Source organism: Anguilla anguilla, chromosome 1, assembly GCF_013347855.1.
Source record: "Anguilla anguilla isolate fAngAng1 chromosome 1, fAngAng1.pri, whole genome shotgun sequence".
NCBI classification, from domain to species: Eukaryota; Metazoa; Chordata; class Actinopteri; order Anguilliformes; family Anguillidae; genus Anguilla; species Anguilla anguilla.
The window spans coordinates 10,540,295-10,555,921 of record NC_049201.1 but is presented as its reverse complement, the minus strand read 5'-3'; the positions used below and the strand labels follow the sequence as shown (position 1 = coordinate 10,555,921).

The window sequence follows — 15,627 nt, the reverse complement described above, 5'->3', positions numbered from 1 at the left end:
TGGCCTGATTGTCGGAGCGAGACTGAGTGGAGCCGGAGCGGGTAAGGTGAGCGCGGGCCCGGGAGAGGAGGAAGTATCGCCGTTACGAGGAAGGACGACACTCAACACCGCATTCCGCACGGCGGCGAGAGCGGGCGGGCGGGAGGGAGCGGGAGGCAGCGAGCGAGAGGGACGATGATGAATGGAATTCCAATTGAATCCAAACAGAATCGGGGGTTTTGGGTTGCTCCCCGGCCCCCTTTGTGCCGCGCGGCCGTCCCGGCCTGTTCCAAACAGATCCGTTACCATGACGAGGCCGTCTCGCGGTGACAGGGCCGAGGGGAGGGCAGCTCAACACTGAGGGAGCGCGTACCGGTAGCGGCTCAACATTACACAGACACAGAATGTCCTTCTTTCTTCAGCAAAAGAAGAAAAAAAAAAACACTACTGGCACCAATAACTGAATAAAAAACCGTCATATATGATTTCCTTTAATACATTTATGCTGAAATCATTTGCACTGCGTAACAAAAAAAGGGAGTCTGAGACACGCACAGAGAAGTCAGATACAATAATTAAAAAGCCCACCGAAAGACAGTCATTCGGGGACAACGCACCGTTAGCAATTGCACGGCTCAGTAGTTAGCGTCATACAGACGGACAATTGAACAGGAAATGAATAGAACCGGGAAAAGAAGAGAAAAGGCTGTATGGAAAAAAAAAAGGTACAGATAAAGATGAAAAACCACTCCTAAGGTTTATTTTATCTGACAATTGGAAAAAAAAACGCTGCAGCCAATTAAAATTCAAGTTGGTATTAAAAAGAAAGGCGCATCTGTGGCTATATTGGGTAAGAGCTGACTCACCAGTACAGTTTGTACTGTACCACCGCGCGTATGGCTGGTGGCTCTGGGATACTGCAATCGCAGTCTCCCTCCCTCCCGGCCTTTATCACTACAGAGCCGAGAAAGTTACACGCGGCCTCGCTTCTCCAGGGTCCAGAAGTCGCCGATGACGGACGTGCCGGGGCATTCTAGCCAACCGTGGCACTCCAACCATGACCGGGGGCTGTCACATGACGGACACTTAAAGCCCACATTAGCACGGAAAAAGAGCTTTTAGATTTCTCCCCCCTCCCTCCCACCTCGTATCTCTGTGACTGTTCCTTAAAGGCACACTAAGCGATGCTCTGCCGAGGACACAGGCTAAAAGAGTCGAGCCCAGAGAAACCTCTCCAGTTCCACCCACCGATCCCCGCTCCGCGCCTGGGGGGTGAACTACCGTTTAAATGGGGCGCAGTTACTTTTCTTTCCAACTGTACAAAATCTTCTCGTAATGCAAGCAGGAAATCCAAGTGATTCTCCCTCCCATCAATCCATCGCAAGAACGTGGAATAGCCTGTGTTAACAAGAACTTCAATCTGAGGCATGCAGCCATCGTAGCATTTCAGGAGTTCGTGTTTCTCTTTCCATGAGCAGACCATATATAACTGACGTATCAAAAAAAATTAAAATAGGTGGTTAGTTTGGAGGGGATGTAGGTTAAATAACAACAAACCTTGAAATCACACTGTAGCCCACAGAATAGGCTACATCTGGCCCTATATACCAAGCACTATGCTTCTCATCCCTTGACCTCTACAGTGTAAAAATAATCTCTGTTGGCCTGAGACTGATGGCTAATTGTGACTGTGTTTAATGATCTACAGTATCACGCACAAGACTTGGGTTTTAGTCCACAATACTCTCTCCCTGCACTGCACTGGCCAACCGGCTATGGGAAGACAATAAACCACATTTTCACTTGTAATTATGAAATATTACTACATTAAATAACATTTTTAAAAATGTATATTATATTTAAAATGTCTACACTAGACTCACTCAAAATGTACATTTTAAATGCATTCTAGTCTAGCTGAAAAGTGTAATGTACAGCACAGAGAATGGAACAGAAACACCAACATAATTATATTTTCTACATTAATTTTCAATGACATCATCAGTCACTAAGGCCATTCAAACGACAGCGGTTTATTTTTAGATTTCGGTCTTTGCGATAAAATTAATCTGATTCAGACGCAGCGTGCGCCAACCCAGCCGTGTCGACCGTGCTTTAAAAACGCTATCTATCCGAGGAGGATGACAAGAGAGACGTTCAAGAAAGAGGAAGTAGGAACATGGACTCAATACGAAGATTCCGCATCCAGAAAAAAGTGGGGGGGAAAGAAAATAAAATGTACACCTCACAGAAAAAGTCCCCATATTGCTCAGTAAGGCATTTGTGTTTTAGAGTTGTTTGACTGGATTCCATCCCATCGCAATCCATGCCACTGCTTAAAAAGTGCCTGTGACTGTCTTACTTTTATCCATCTGCTCCACACCAACAAACCCACATACTTCTGTGAGAGCAAATGCACCCACATTCCCTGTGTGTGTGTGTGTGTGTGTGTGTGTGTGTGTGTGTGTGTATGTGCGTGCGTGTGTGAACATTCAGTCCTTCCCAGTGATGCCGTGATTCATCATGCAGTGCGGTACTATTCCGAGCCACCTGCACAACAGGAAGACCAAACAGACCCATGTTTTTTGGGAAGAGAAAAACAGGATGACAAACACCGATGAGCTCATCTGGCGACCCTTTTCCGCGCGGATGCGCGGGAGCCCGCGTGACGCTCGTGACAGGACGGGATTGTGGGATTTCGGCGGTCCGGTCCGCTTACCGATTTGTCTTTGAGCCGCTCCCCCTGGATGAGGAAGTCGGGGCACCCGCCGTCGTCCTGCCGGCTGACTTTGTAGACGGTGACGCAGCTGAGGCCTCCCCCGCCCAAGGGCAGCCATCCCCCGCTGGAGTCATCCCGAGTCATGACCACTGCTCTCACGCGCGCGTAACTGTCACTGTGGAGACGGGGAGAGAGAGCGACCGCGTTACTGCCACCACCCAGGACCCAGGACCACCACCACACATACACATACATTACTAATGTGGTGCCACTGCGGAGAGGGGGAGAGAGAGACCGCGTTACTGCCACCACCCAGGACCCAGGACCACCACCACACATACACTACATACACTATGACTGCGGTGCCACAGCAGGGAGTGGGAGAGAGACCGACCGCATTACTGCCACCACCCAGGACTACCACCACACATACACATACATTACTACTGCGGTACCACCGCAGAGAGGGGGGGGAGGACCGCGTCACGACCATGAACAAGGACCATAACCACACATACAAATACATTACATACATTACTACTGCGGTGCCACTGCAGAGGGAGATCAGCGCTAACGACAGGCCGCATCACCACCACAACCCAGGACCCAGGACCCAGGACCCAGGTCCAGCACTACTGACCGGCCACATCACCACACATACACATACATTACTACTGCGGTGCCATGGTCTATCAAAGAAAACAGACAATCTAACAGTCAATACATACAATCATTTTGCAAACTACATTCTCATGAGATTAACACTGGGCTCTGTTTGTCCACGAGAAGCCATCACTGGCCGTTTTACATAAAACATCTTTTCCCCTGATATTTTTAAGATGAAAGTCACAACTCAAGGTCACTGCAGGCAAGCAGAAGTTGGCTTGGTTGCCGTGCCACTTGGTTGTGAATGAACGCACTCTGGAGCAGTCTCATATGACTCTGTCCTTAACCCCTGAGCCAGAGAGAGGACGGGGGGCTACAGGATGAGATGGCACCATTTCAGCTTCAAAGTGAAGTCCGCTGTTGCACAAAGAGTACCTGCAGTTCTTATTTCATTCACTATCCAAAAATAAAAGCAAAAACAAATCAATCAACCGTGGCCCTAAGGTCACAAAACTGCACATAATACAGCGTATAAGGAGGCATCTTGTTTTGAGGAGAACATTTCATAGTTAATGTTAGCGTTCGCAAATCACAAGGCACCAAGTAACAATTTTGTAACAAGAACAGCTAGCCAGCCAACATTTTCTTCAGCACCTGCGAGGATAAGCCAACTCACAACATCATTTTGTTTCGAGCACTTAATAAACAATCTTCAGCTTGACTGTAAAGATCAATGAATGTTCACTCTTCATGGTGTGAAGGCTGCTCCTTCCCCTTTTTCACTGTGAGAATGGAAGTTACAGGAGCAGGAATATGCCACATCAACCAAAAGAATGCAGGACAGACTCACATCTACACGCCCATCTGCACTGCAACAATGGTTATTCATAAAGGTCATTTCAAATTTGCTTTCATTTAAAACAAACCGAAAACAAAAACAGATAGCTATAAAGAATCGCAGACCGATTGCATCAGCCTGGATGAAGAAGGACCCCACCCACCAACAGCGTTGCATAACAGCAAAGATTCATGTACACGGTCCGTGCCTTTAAACGCCCATTAATATCGCTGCTTTATTACCTCCTCAAAAATACCTGACGAGCACAAAATGGCAGACATCACACAGTAATGTCCAAAACTTTGACCTACAGGTAGTTAACTTCAGTCGCTCCCGATTATCGCCCGCAATCTAGCGAGGGCTTGATTAAAAATCGCATTCCGATCTGAAACCGGAAATTACAAAGGTCGAAGTTTGACGAAGGCAGCCCTTTATGGATCCTTCTAGTAACATATTAAGCAAAGAGGAAGATGGAGCAAAGGTGAGGGGGAAATGGATCGCAGAAAAAGGTCTCCCTCGATTTCCCCCCCCCCCCTTCCTCAGCCGGCTCAGTGCATTAACCCATTACCAAAGGAAAGGGTTCTCAAAAGCACCAATTCCCACAGCACTCCGCCGTGGCTTCTGAATGCCCCCTTTCCCATGGTCACTGCACCTAACTCAGCCCAGTACACAGTCTGCTTTGTTAAACACCTCTTAATAGAAGAAACACATGCTTTCATTTATCTTTAAAGCGCACACGTATTCCGTAACCCTTTTTACCAGGGCTGAGATACGGTACGCCCCCCCCCCCCCAGACCAAGCACTCCCCAGCACGGATGGGCATGCTATCGGGGTCACCTCCACATTATTTCATATGAATATTTGAGAGCGGTTGGCTGTAGCTAAAAGCCGGAGGTGGGTGCGCTCTTAAAGGTACAGAGCGCCTGAGCAGCCGACTGCCCTGCGTTTTACCGGTTCCTGTGAAGAGGAGGACCGAGAACACCACCGATGAGGAACATTTCTATGCAATGAGCGTTTCCTACATGATGGAAAAAACAAAAAAACTATAACATTCACCAGGTTACACTCTACTTCTGACAAACCACTGTAGAGAACGACTGTAGAGAACATAGTATGGCAAAACCCATACTTATCTGCTGTAAACAATTTCACAATGAACTAAATTCATCAAATTAATATAGTGATTAGAAATACATCATTAAAACAAATAATTAACTTTGCAAATATACCATACCATTTTATAACTGATGTGAAATTAAGGTAATATACAAGGAAACAGCAAAAACTAAATGATCTCTTCATAAGGCAAGGAAACACAGCAGCTTTCACCGTGTGGATTTGGAAAGCAAAAAACAGACAAGAAATAGGCCTACTTGTAATCCATCTCCACCTCTAATGACAGTTTTTACAATTTTCATTACTTACACATATCATCAAAGAAATCGAACTAAAAAATACCACATTTCAAAATATGCATCAACTTAAATAATACCCTTAGGTAATCTCCTTTATTTTTTGGGATTTCAGTCCCAATCAAAAAATAAGGTGACTAGAGGGCTCTGCTACAAACTGAATGAGCGAACATTATGCATTGTCACAACAACTGGCAAATGCTTTACAACCAATAAAGAAATCCAAAATCATTTACCTGAGCCTGCAGAGATAATGTCATAAACTAAAATAAACTCTCTATTTCATGAAATTCCCCATCAATGCAGAATGAGCTCCATGGTTAACTTTCCCACAGCCAATTCTCTGATGTTGCTGGAAGTGGCAATCGTGAAGCACGTTCGTATTTTAATTAGGACGTCGTGTGTGGGCTCCAGGACGGCTCATCCCGTTCAGGCTGTTCCAGCAGGTGGATGAGCTCGGTGGCCCGGTACGGCATTCAGACTGAGCCGGTACGGAACCGCCCATGGCTCCGGCCTTGGAGAGGGGCGCATCGTGCCTCGCCGCGCTCCGACGACCCCCTCTGCCCAATCGGACGGTGCGCAGGCTGCCTGTAACGAGCCACACCTGCGAGCCAAACTCCTCCTAGTGTCTGTGAGAGCGTGGCTGTAAGCCTGCAGCTTCTGGGCATTAGCCTGCGTTTCAGTGGAGCCAGTGCTCTCTACAGGTTACACTGATGAGCGGGAACACACACACTCAACCACCCCATACTGGGAGGAAAGGAAAATGGGTAAAATCTTTTAAATTCATCAAATTTATTTGAAACAATGAGCATGTGTCCACCGAGCATCTCCTGCCCGCCATCAATCAGAACTGTACAGTCAAACACTTCCCGTTACAACTCAAACATGCAGAGTCACACTGCATCACACGCAGTTATTTAAATGCAGTTCACCTTTAAAAATTATTTTCTTTTTTTTAAACGCAGTTATTATCCCAGCACCTTGTAGTCTAATGAGCAGCCTCACTCGTGTTCTGGGAAAATTTGTTTAGTCAAACAAAATGCATTGTATACATTAATACAAGGGGTTATGATATTTGTAAATTAAGCAGGCCATTTGAAAAGCAAACCTCTCTGTTCCGTACAAGGCTAATTTGAAGGCAAATCGGACGATGCCTACGCACTTAAAATGACAGGCTTGACAGCACTGTTTTGATACTTTTGTCTCCACCTCACGCTGGTGGCCCCCAGCATCATACAAAGAGGTGGTGAGTTCCACAGCCAGGAACTAAAGGATACTGCTAAGGGAGCACACGCCTTGCCTATCAGACAAGATTGCTACGCCGTCCTTCAGATTACAGGATTGCGCTCTCATAGACCCAGATGGGCATATCCCATTTCTAACAGAGAGGGGGGGAGGGGAGTTCTGCTGCCATGTTCAACCCCAGCAACCTCACCCTACCTGATGACAACTATTACCACAATATTTAAGATGACAAACACAACAGTACCATTAGACAGAGTATGAATTTTGTCCATGTTCATTGAGGACAGGGTGGTGTTTAGGCCACTCTTGAGTATGCAATGCAGTTCACCTTTGGTACAAGGATAACACAGATGCATGTGTGCAATGTCACATTGAGTCTGTAATGTACATCTTTTACTAGCTTGGAGCATATTTTTCAGTATTCTGCTAAAGATTAATCGGTTCCTTTATCAAAAGTAGGATGGTGTGACAATACATTATGCAGTATATTGTTTTTCAAGCAAGGTTATGCTTGAGAAAAGAAAAAAAAGATGTGAAACCACAGAACACTGCGTCAACCATTTTAAAACTGCAGAGGCCTCTGGTTTCGATGCTAGCATTTGGCATGTACCCTTTCGCATGGGAACAGGGTTGCGCTCTCTCACATCCTGTCCTAGAGAAGGAAGGCAGGTCCCACTTCCACATCCTCACCCCAAACCGCCCCACCCCCCCCCTACCCCCCACCCAGCCGACACCAAGGAACCGTGCGCGCGCGGGTCAGCAGTTAAAAAGACAGAGCTCTGTTATCAGGCCCTGTGGTGGGCAGTAAAGCTAGGCGCTAAGCGCTAAACGCTGGCTGTTCCCAGCAGGGACACGGCCTGAGGTATGGTAATGGTGAGCCCGCCTGCTCTCCCCTCTCCCCCCCCCCCGCAGACGGCGTCCGAAAGGAAGCGCCCGTCAGGCGGCGGCCCCGTGGCCCCGCGGCCCCCGCGCGGGGACAGAAGGCGGGCGTCGGCCTCGTTCAGCCGTGACCGAAGCGGGCTGACCAGGGCCTGACCCCGGCACAGCGGCCCCACCACGGCCGCTCTCCATTTACCCCGACCCGCGCCGCGCCGCAGCGTATAAATCACCGCGGAGCAGCGGAGCGGGGGCCCGGGGGCCCGGCTACAGCCCGCGCGCCGGCCTCACGCTCCATTTACAAGGGCCGAAAAATGAACTGCCTTCATGAACTTTCTACAGAGGTAAGTCAGAGGGGGGAAAAGGTTCCCCAACCATGGTTATTCCATCCCACTCTATCGTCTCTCTCTCCAAAGCGGTGTGGGAACCATGGACTAATCCACAGGCTCAACTTTCTTTTTCATGTTAAGTTTTCATGTTCATTAATATGTACAACTTTCTGTGGCTACTTGCACATTCTCTTTACATTACTTTATGTTTACTGCACACTCACACAACATTTTGCCACTGTATTAGTTAAATACCATGCTTTAAACTTACACATCATCTTGCTTAACATCTTGCAAAACCCATGTCCTGTTAGGATCCCATTGTCAAATTTTCTACTGTAACAGAATGCCCCCAGATTCAGTCCCAAGCAAGATTTCACAGTAAAACATTTGCTTGAAGCAAACATTCAGTATCAACTGGCCACTCATCAACATCTCAAAAAATACGCTTTTAACAAACAAAAAGAGAGAAATAAGTCAAGGGTCCAGAAAACACAAAAAAAACAATAAAGTTTATCATTTTAATTCCCTGCATTTATATAGCGCTTTTGGCTGGCGACTCAGAGCACTTTACAGTGATGAAGGGGAACCCACCACCAATGTGAGGCACCCAACTTATCATTTTTAATATTATATTTAACAATCAGACCACTTCATGCCAACCCTGTACCTCCACCAGCCCCACACACACATAAAACCCACAATCTCCACATATGCTCACACACAGAGAAAGAGAGAGAGAAAGTCCTGCTAAGCCCCTACAAGCCCAATAAACCCCCCCGTCCCCCCCACCCCCAGGGAGGACCATACGCAGGCAGAGAGATTGGGATCTGTGCCCCTTGCAGGAAGAGCACAGTCCACTGCACACACAATGAGGGCGGAAGCGTATCAGCTGGCTCGCAGCACACAGCGCAAATTCCAAATTATTCCAAGTTATTCCGCTGGATGACTGGCTTCATTTCCGAAAAATGGGGGGGGGGGGGGGGGGGGCTGCTTCCCAGGACCCAACACTCAAGCTCATCAAAAAAACTGACAGACGGATTTTGCGGTTTCAAACTTTTCAACGTGCAGTGTAACCACAGACAGCATTTAAAAAAACTAGCTATTAGAAGGAAACCATGTGTGACTAAGGACGACTAAAAGCACATAAATGAAATGAGTTATTTTTTTAAGCATTCATAGCTTCCTGTGCCCAAATTATTTCTATTCAAACCAAAACCATCAACTGTGTAAATATGGGTCTTAACTGCTACATTCAGCATGACGATGTGGTTTAGTGTAACAACAAGTCATGTTTGCAGATTCCATACGGATACGTCCAATCAAAAAGTACAGTATTCAAGCATAAAAAAACTACCAAACCACCAAACTAAATTCAAGTACTATTTAGTGGCATTAAACAAAAATATTTCCCCCCTCCCCACCCACCCCCGCTTCTGGAAGCCAGGCAGTTCCATAAATGGAGCAAATGGCGGTCACTAACGCATCAACCGTATTATTCATTCCCACGGCACCATCGCGGCATCGCCAACGTTTCCTGCGGAAGTTGCCCACGGTAACCCGTTTACAGCACCAGAACCTGCACACGGGCGCGTGTGATGCAGCGCATCCGTTTCCCAGAAGCCACAGGGGCTTGCGTGCTGCGAGAGGCCTCGGGACAGCCATTTCCCCCGATGGACAAAGTGACCGTTTGTCTGGGCTGGGCCCGCTGCCCACTCAGTGCAGGCATGCCATCATACACTGGATCAGACCCCGGGCTTCCCATCTCCTCAGGGGGTGTGAGACGGGGCGGGGGGGTTTGGGGGGAGGGGGGGGGTGCGCTGGGTGATGGCCAAGTGTTGCCCCGCCCCTCGCTCCCCTCTGCTCCAAACAATAGTGGCTTCTCTGCTGAAATTTCACGTTATTGGATCTCAGGCCGGGAGTTTTGTGCTCTCACAATATCCGGGCAGTGGAGCATGCTGCAGGAGGGACACGCTTTGCAAGTTAAGACTGGAAACGTCCTCTTTTCATTAGCATCAGAAAAGGGGGGGAAAAAAAGTCACCCCTCTCCCTGCACCCAACGGAGGCTGCCGATCAGGCCTCCCCAACTCGCCGTACATCCTGAAAACCTAAATCCGGCAAAGAGCCGCCATTTTTCCGCTTCGAACGTTATTTACGCGCTAAGGTAGAGGAAAAGTACCAGCAACAGCTCAAAAAAAAAAAAAGTGAAGTAAGCAAACCCTTGAATGTTTCAAGAGCGTGCTCTTCGTTTTACTCTGTGGAAAGGTCTAGGTTAATTTTATTTAATCTCTCGAGCAGGAAGCGCTGGTTATAGTTTCCAGTTTGCATTATAAGTGACACTTTCTGGAGCGCTCGCAAAACCACGTTAGTCACATGGTTTTGAAAAAAGGGGCAATGAAATAACAGGCAGGAGCAGAAGTGATCCTGCGCACTGCGGGCCAAGCAGGAGGGAGGCCTGTACGAGGAAGACAGCTGATCAGCCTGCGAGAGCTAACCAGCTGACATTTACAATCATCTGACCCAGCGCACTCGACTGCACGAACAGCCCCCCCCTCTACTTTCTCTTTAGGGACAATTTGATACAGCAGCACCATAGGGGTTCGGCTAAATCTTGTGTTCTAGACTGCAGGGTTGCAAGGTATCATTTTTTTCATACCCCGCTATGCTTTCTAAACAATACCCCGGTATATGGCAATGCCGGTATTTTTCATGAATCATAGGTTACGCATACCATGCATGCACAACAATTCGTTCCATTCATGATAATGCTGTCCATAACCTCACAGTGTAGAAAGCCCTATGGTGAAACACCCTTGTTCTCATTTAATAAAACGGTTACCGGTACACCCAGGAAGCTCTCTATGAGTGAAAAAAAAATTGGAATGTGGAATCTCATAACTAGGGCCATCAGTTTGTCTCTCCCATGTTACCTTCGAGGATTTAAACTTGTATTTCAATGGTTATCCTCCAGTGGTCCCCATAGGCACTCCAATAGCACAGTCCAGTGACTAATCGTACAACTGAGTTTCTAAATGAGACATTCATAAAAACAATTAGTTGATCTGATGTGGGGAGAGTCAGGATGGAACATGAACATGGATGGAAGTTTAAAGTTACGAAAAGCATGCCTTTGAGCCAGTGGTCTGGAGCACCACAGGCACAGCTAGCTTTCCTTGTTGCACAGTTAACCCAAGTCATTAGTTTTCTTGGGTCTGAATAGGTACAGATCTCAAAGAAGAAACACAAACCAGAAGACTCTGTGGCTCTCCAGGACCAGGATTGAGTATCACTGCTGTAAAAAGAAAAAAGCATCCATATAACGCAGGGGTGTCCAATAAGGGGTATCCAAAAAGGGCTGGTGTGGGTGCAGGTTTTTGCTTTAGCCCAGCACTAGGACACCTGATTCTACTAAAAGTCTTGATTTAAGAATATGATTAGTGAATTCGTTTAATCATTAATTAATTCTTTTTATTTCACTTTTTTGAGCAAGTTAAATCTCATAGCTCTCGGGAATTGTCCACTGCTTCTAAGAAAAGATCATTCCCCTGTACAACAGTTAAAGATTCTGCAGAATGTCCACGGTATGAAGTAATCTAACTAAATTTAACACGTGAATGTCGTTAGTAAAGGTCAACGTCAATCATCATCTGTGTTTAATTAGTGGCAATTACTTTATCAACTTAGATTACTGAGGTGGGGCAAATTGTTTTAGAAGTGGCTTGACAAAGAGGCTATCGCAACCTATAGCCTAGCTGGCAGAGGACTGAAGTACCATGTGAGAAAACGAGGGGAGACAAAATGGTGGCCCTACTCATAACACGTAGCCTAAGTTCTGCTTTGTTTAATAAAGACACAACGATACTCTTTGGAATGTTTCCAGGTGATGTCTTTTTGAGAATCGCAAGGAAGCTGCAAGGCTTTGTCGCTGATTGGCAGCCTCATCAACACCCGACAGATGCCAGTTGCGATTTTTACATTTTTTTTTGTTGTTGTTATGTTTTGTTTTGTTTCCATGGAAGCATTTCATGCGGCATCAGTTTGGATGCTTACCATCGCATCAGGTATGATTAAAGAAAAAAAACGTATGCAAGTAATCAGACAGGTCACATGGCGTTGATCATTGTTATCAAGCTTAGAAACATTCTATAATTATCATTGCGGTATAACGCCCAGCCCTAATCCAAAGAACGGCCAAATGGGTGAGTTTGCACTTTTTTTTGGAGACTAAGCTTCATCAGCATTCACTGTTTTTTGAACTACTGTATGACCTTACTTGACACAAAAAACATCACCCATCAGAAGTGCATCTCTCTTTTTTTAATTTTTTTAAATCACAACTGGACTGCATTTTTTAATGGGGGGGGGGGGAGATTTGGTAAACCGGAGTTTAAAATAAATACATTTGAAAAAAACAAAAGTTATACTACAGTATACGGTATTCATATAGCTCACACCTGGCTACTAACGTCTCAAACTGAGTCTTAACTCACCCAGTACTGACAGCTTTAACCCATTGGAAAAACAATGCACATAAAAACGAATAGTTCATAGTTTTAATGTAGCTTACTAGCTCCTTAATATCGTGGGTGACATCCCAGTCCACCCAGCCTCCTTCATATGGTCTGTTAATCAGATATCAGCTTAGTGTGCTGCTTTTCTGTGAAGACTTACTAAATGTATGTTTGGTCCTTAGTCCCTGTAAGCATGCTAACATAGAAAGTAGCTAAGCTATCCAAAACAAACTTGAATCGTCTAAACTCTTGAAAACAAAATACCTAATTAAGGCCAATTTATGCCATAAATCTCCATAACTTTTATCAGCACGCTAGCTGAAAACAATAAAATGTACATGAAAAGTTGGAAAGGTCACAAGCAACATAACTGGTATATTAGCTAACTAGCCAGCATGCTTCAAAACATTGTCAGCCAATGAGCTTTTTATTTTTCTAATTAGCAGTTACTCTATTTTATCAATTCACAATCAATGAATCCATTTAAAAATACATAAACAAGATTTTCTCGGATTTTATGGCAACAGCACATTTCTGTGTGCAAGCAATTTCGGAGACAACATTAACTGAAAGGGTTGAAGGGTTGTCTGTAAATAAATAATAGTTTGTGAACTGCAAAGGATTAATAAAAAAGCCGGAAATGTCTAACAATGGACAGGTATGGAGCACACATAAGCATCTATGTTGCGAAATGTTCTTGAGATCCTAAAACATGCTAAATGCGTGCGAGTAGTGGCACGGCTTGCCATTTCACAGGTTGGATGCATTGTATGAAGGGGTGGACCCAACCGAGGGAGGGAGAGACTAATATTAGACTCTAGATTTTCAGTGCTGCTGGTTTACATCATCTGAGCGGCACACACTCAGGTCTAATAATGCATGATGAAAGTATTTTCATTGACTTGACTTTCTGGTTATTTAAAATTGGGTTGCATACCACAGCCAAATTTGGCACAAGAGCAAACAAAGTTTGGGCTGCATAACATTTACAAGACTGCTGATACGTGGACTCTAGTGAACATGTTTTGTTTTTAATATGACAATTTAAAACGTGGATGTGTGTGTGCGTGGGCAGGGAATGGGGGGTTCAATATACTTCCTTCATAAACAGTTCCCATAAACCGTTTTATTTGGTAATGCCACACAACCAAAAGCAAGCCTTGCTAAATGCTGATTTGCTATGGTGACCAGACAGATGTCAAGGCAGTTTTATTATTATTTTTTATTGGGGGTGGGGGGGGGGCACTGTGGCTGAAATGGGTTTTCACTGCCATACCCTTCAGCAAGGCACTTGAATTGTGGCGCAAAATATTCAGCTGCACAAATGGATAGCATAAAAATGCACGCAATGCACGTTGCCATGGATAAGTGTGCCTGCTATGTGAACAAATGGTTTTTATTTTTAATACTGAATCAGTAAACTGTAAACAGGCTCAGCGCAGGAATGCTTTCCAGACAAAATACTGTGCACAAAACCTCCAGAAATGCAAATATTTCCTTTGAAGATGTACATCGGACTCAAAGTTTTAAGTGACAGAAGATAAATTTTGTCTAGGTGTGTTCACAGCCCACACAATCCTAGACGTGCATATATGCAATTTCAGCATCAGATAGTGGCCTCTGGTATAGCACTACTGCACAGAACTTTTCTCTACAATAGAATACAGATGTGCTCTAAATACAGAAATAAAACACAGATTGTCAAACTGTTAAGTAGCATCATTGTGTGCAATTTCATGTAGGAGCCTGGAAACTGTGGAGCTTGGAAAATAGCCTAATTATTTACTTGAAGTCAGACTCGGAAAGAGAGAGAAGAAAGAAGACAATCATCAGGCCATGTGATTCTAAGAAACTAACAGCCAGGCATGTTCTCTCATTCAGATTAATGAAGTCATTGTGAAATGGGAAAACTGCAGACACATCACATTTAAACTGTATAGATGGGCAAAATATAGGCTAAAACACTGAACCTTAGTAGGCCCAGAGACATAGTCTACTAAGCTAGCAATACTTGCATCAGTTCTACACAAAAAAATCATCTTTAACCTTTACACAAGTAAACTGTAAATATCATTGCTGTGCTACAATCAAGAACTAAGGTAAATAAATATTATTATTGATCTGTCATATTCATTTCATATTTGAATTTTTATATTATAATTTCACAATTATGACAGTTAATTTGTCCCAAATATTCACACTCAAATTGCATAAACTTGGGAATCACACAGTCAAAAAATGTTCCATGTCTGATTCATTCTCACACTACTGGCTGCCATTCGGAAATAAATGGCCAGTGGAGTACTTCCTGACTAGTGTTTGACTGGCCACAAGGTTGGTAAATCAATTATACTGTTGTGAAGCAGTAGGCCTAACTACGCGACGTTTTCTACAGTTGCCCAAAGCAACTCAGGAATAATGGCATTCTTATATGTTAGCAACATGTTTAGTTAGTGGAACTGTATGTAATAAATACAAGATCTCCATAATGTAGAATGTACACATACAATGTAGTTAGCCATTTGTGAGAATAAGCCTACCTAAATAAGCAGGCCTAAAGAAATTAAACAGCAGAAGCTAACGTGATTGAAATTATGTAGCATCTGGCAAATAATTAGCTTTTTAGTTTAGCCAGCAAGGTAGCCTACCTGGCGATTACAGTGTAAAAACTAGCCTGAAAGCACAAGGATGCCAGCCAATCAAGCTGATGCCTCTGCACAATTTTACTAGCTCTCCTAACCAGGAAAGGTATTCCGGAATACTCTCTGGCTACTGCTCGTACATATGCACAGATACACCTCACTCTTACCTAAATAACCAAAAGTAGACAAGCGTCAATCAATTTTCTTGGCTGTCTGACTATTTTTATTTTACCCAACAGTGCATTCCATTCCATTGCTGATACCAGTGCTCCATGAAGCTTGCTTCTTATGACAACACATGCAATGGATGTAGGCCTACCTCATGCACCTCCAAGCAATGGTCATCTAGGAAAGACTAGTAGCAGTAAAAATACATATTATGTAGCACAACTCTGTGCCTCAAATAAAAATGACTGTATAACATTACAGCTCCAGAGCCATTCCATTAGACATTACACACTGGCACAGAA

The 15,627-nt window shown here is 44.8% G+C and overlaps 1 protein-coding gene across 1 annotated transcript in view; it reads right to left on the bottom strand.

Moving 5' to 3' along the window:
• The window catches only part of spred1 (sprouty related EVH1 domain containing 1), a 43,424-nt gene that overhangs the window by 15,830 nt on the left and 11,967 nt on the right, over nt 1-15,627 (bottom strand). Inside the window, exon 2 of the mRNA XM_035432751.1 lies at nt 2,699-2,873. Within this exon, the coding sequence (XP_035288642.1) occupies nt 2,699-2,873 (175 nt within the window). The remainder of the gene's footprint in view (nt 1-2,698; nt 2,874-15,627) is intronic.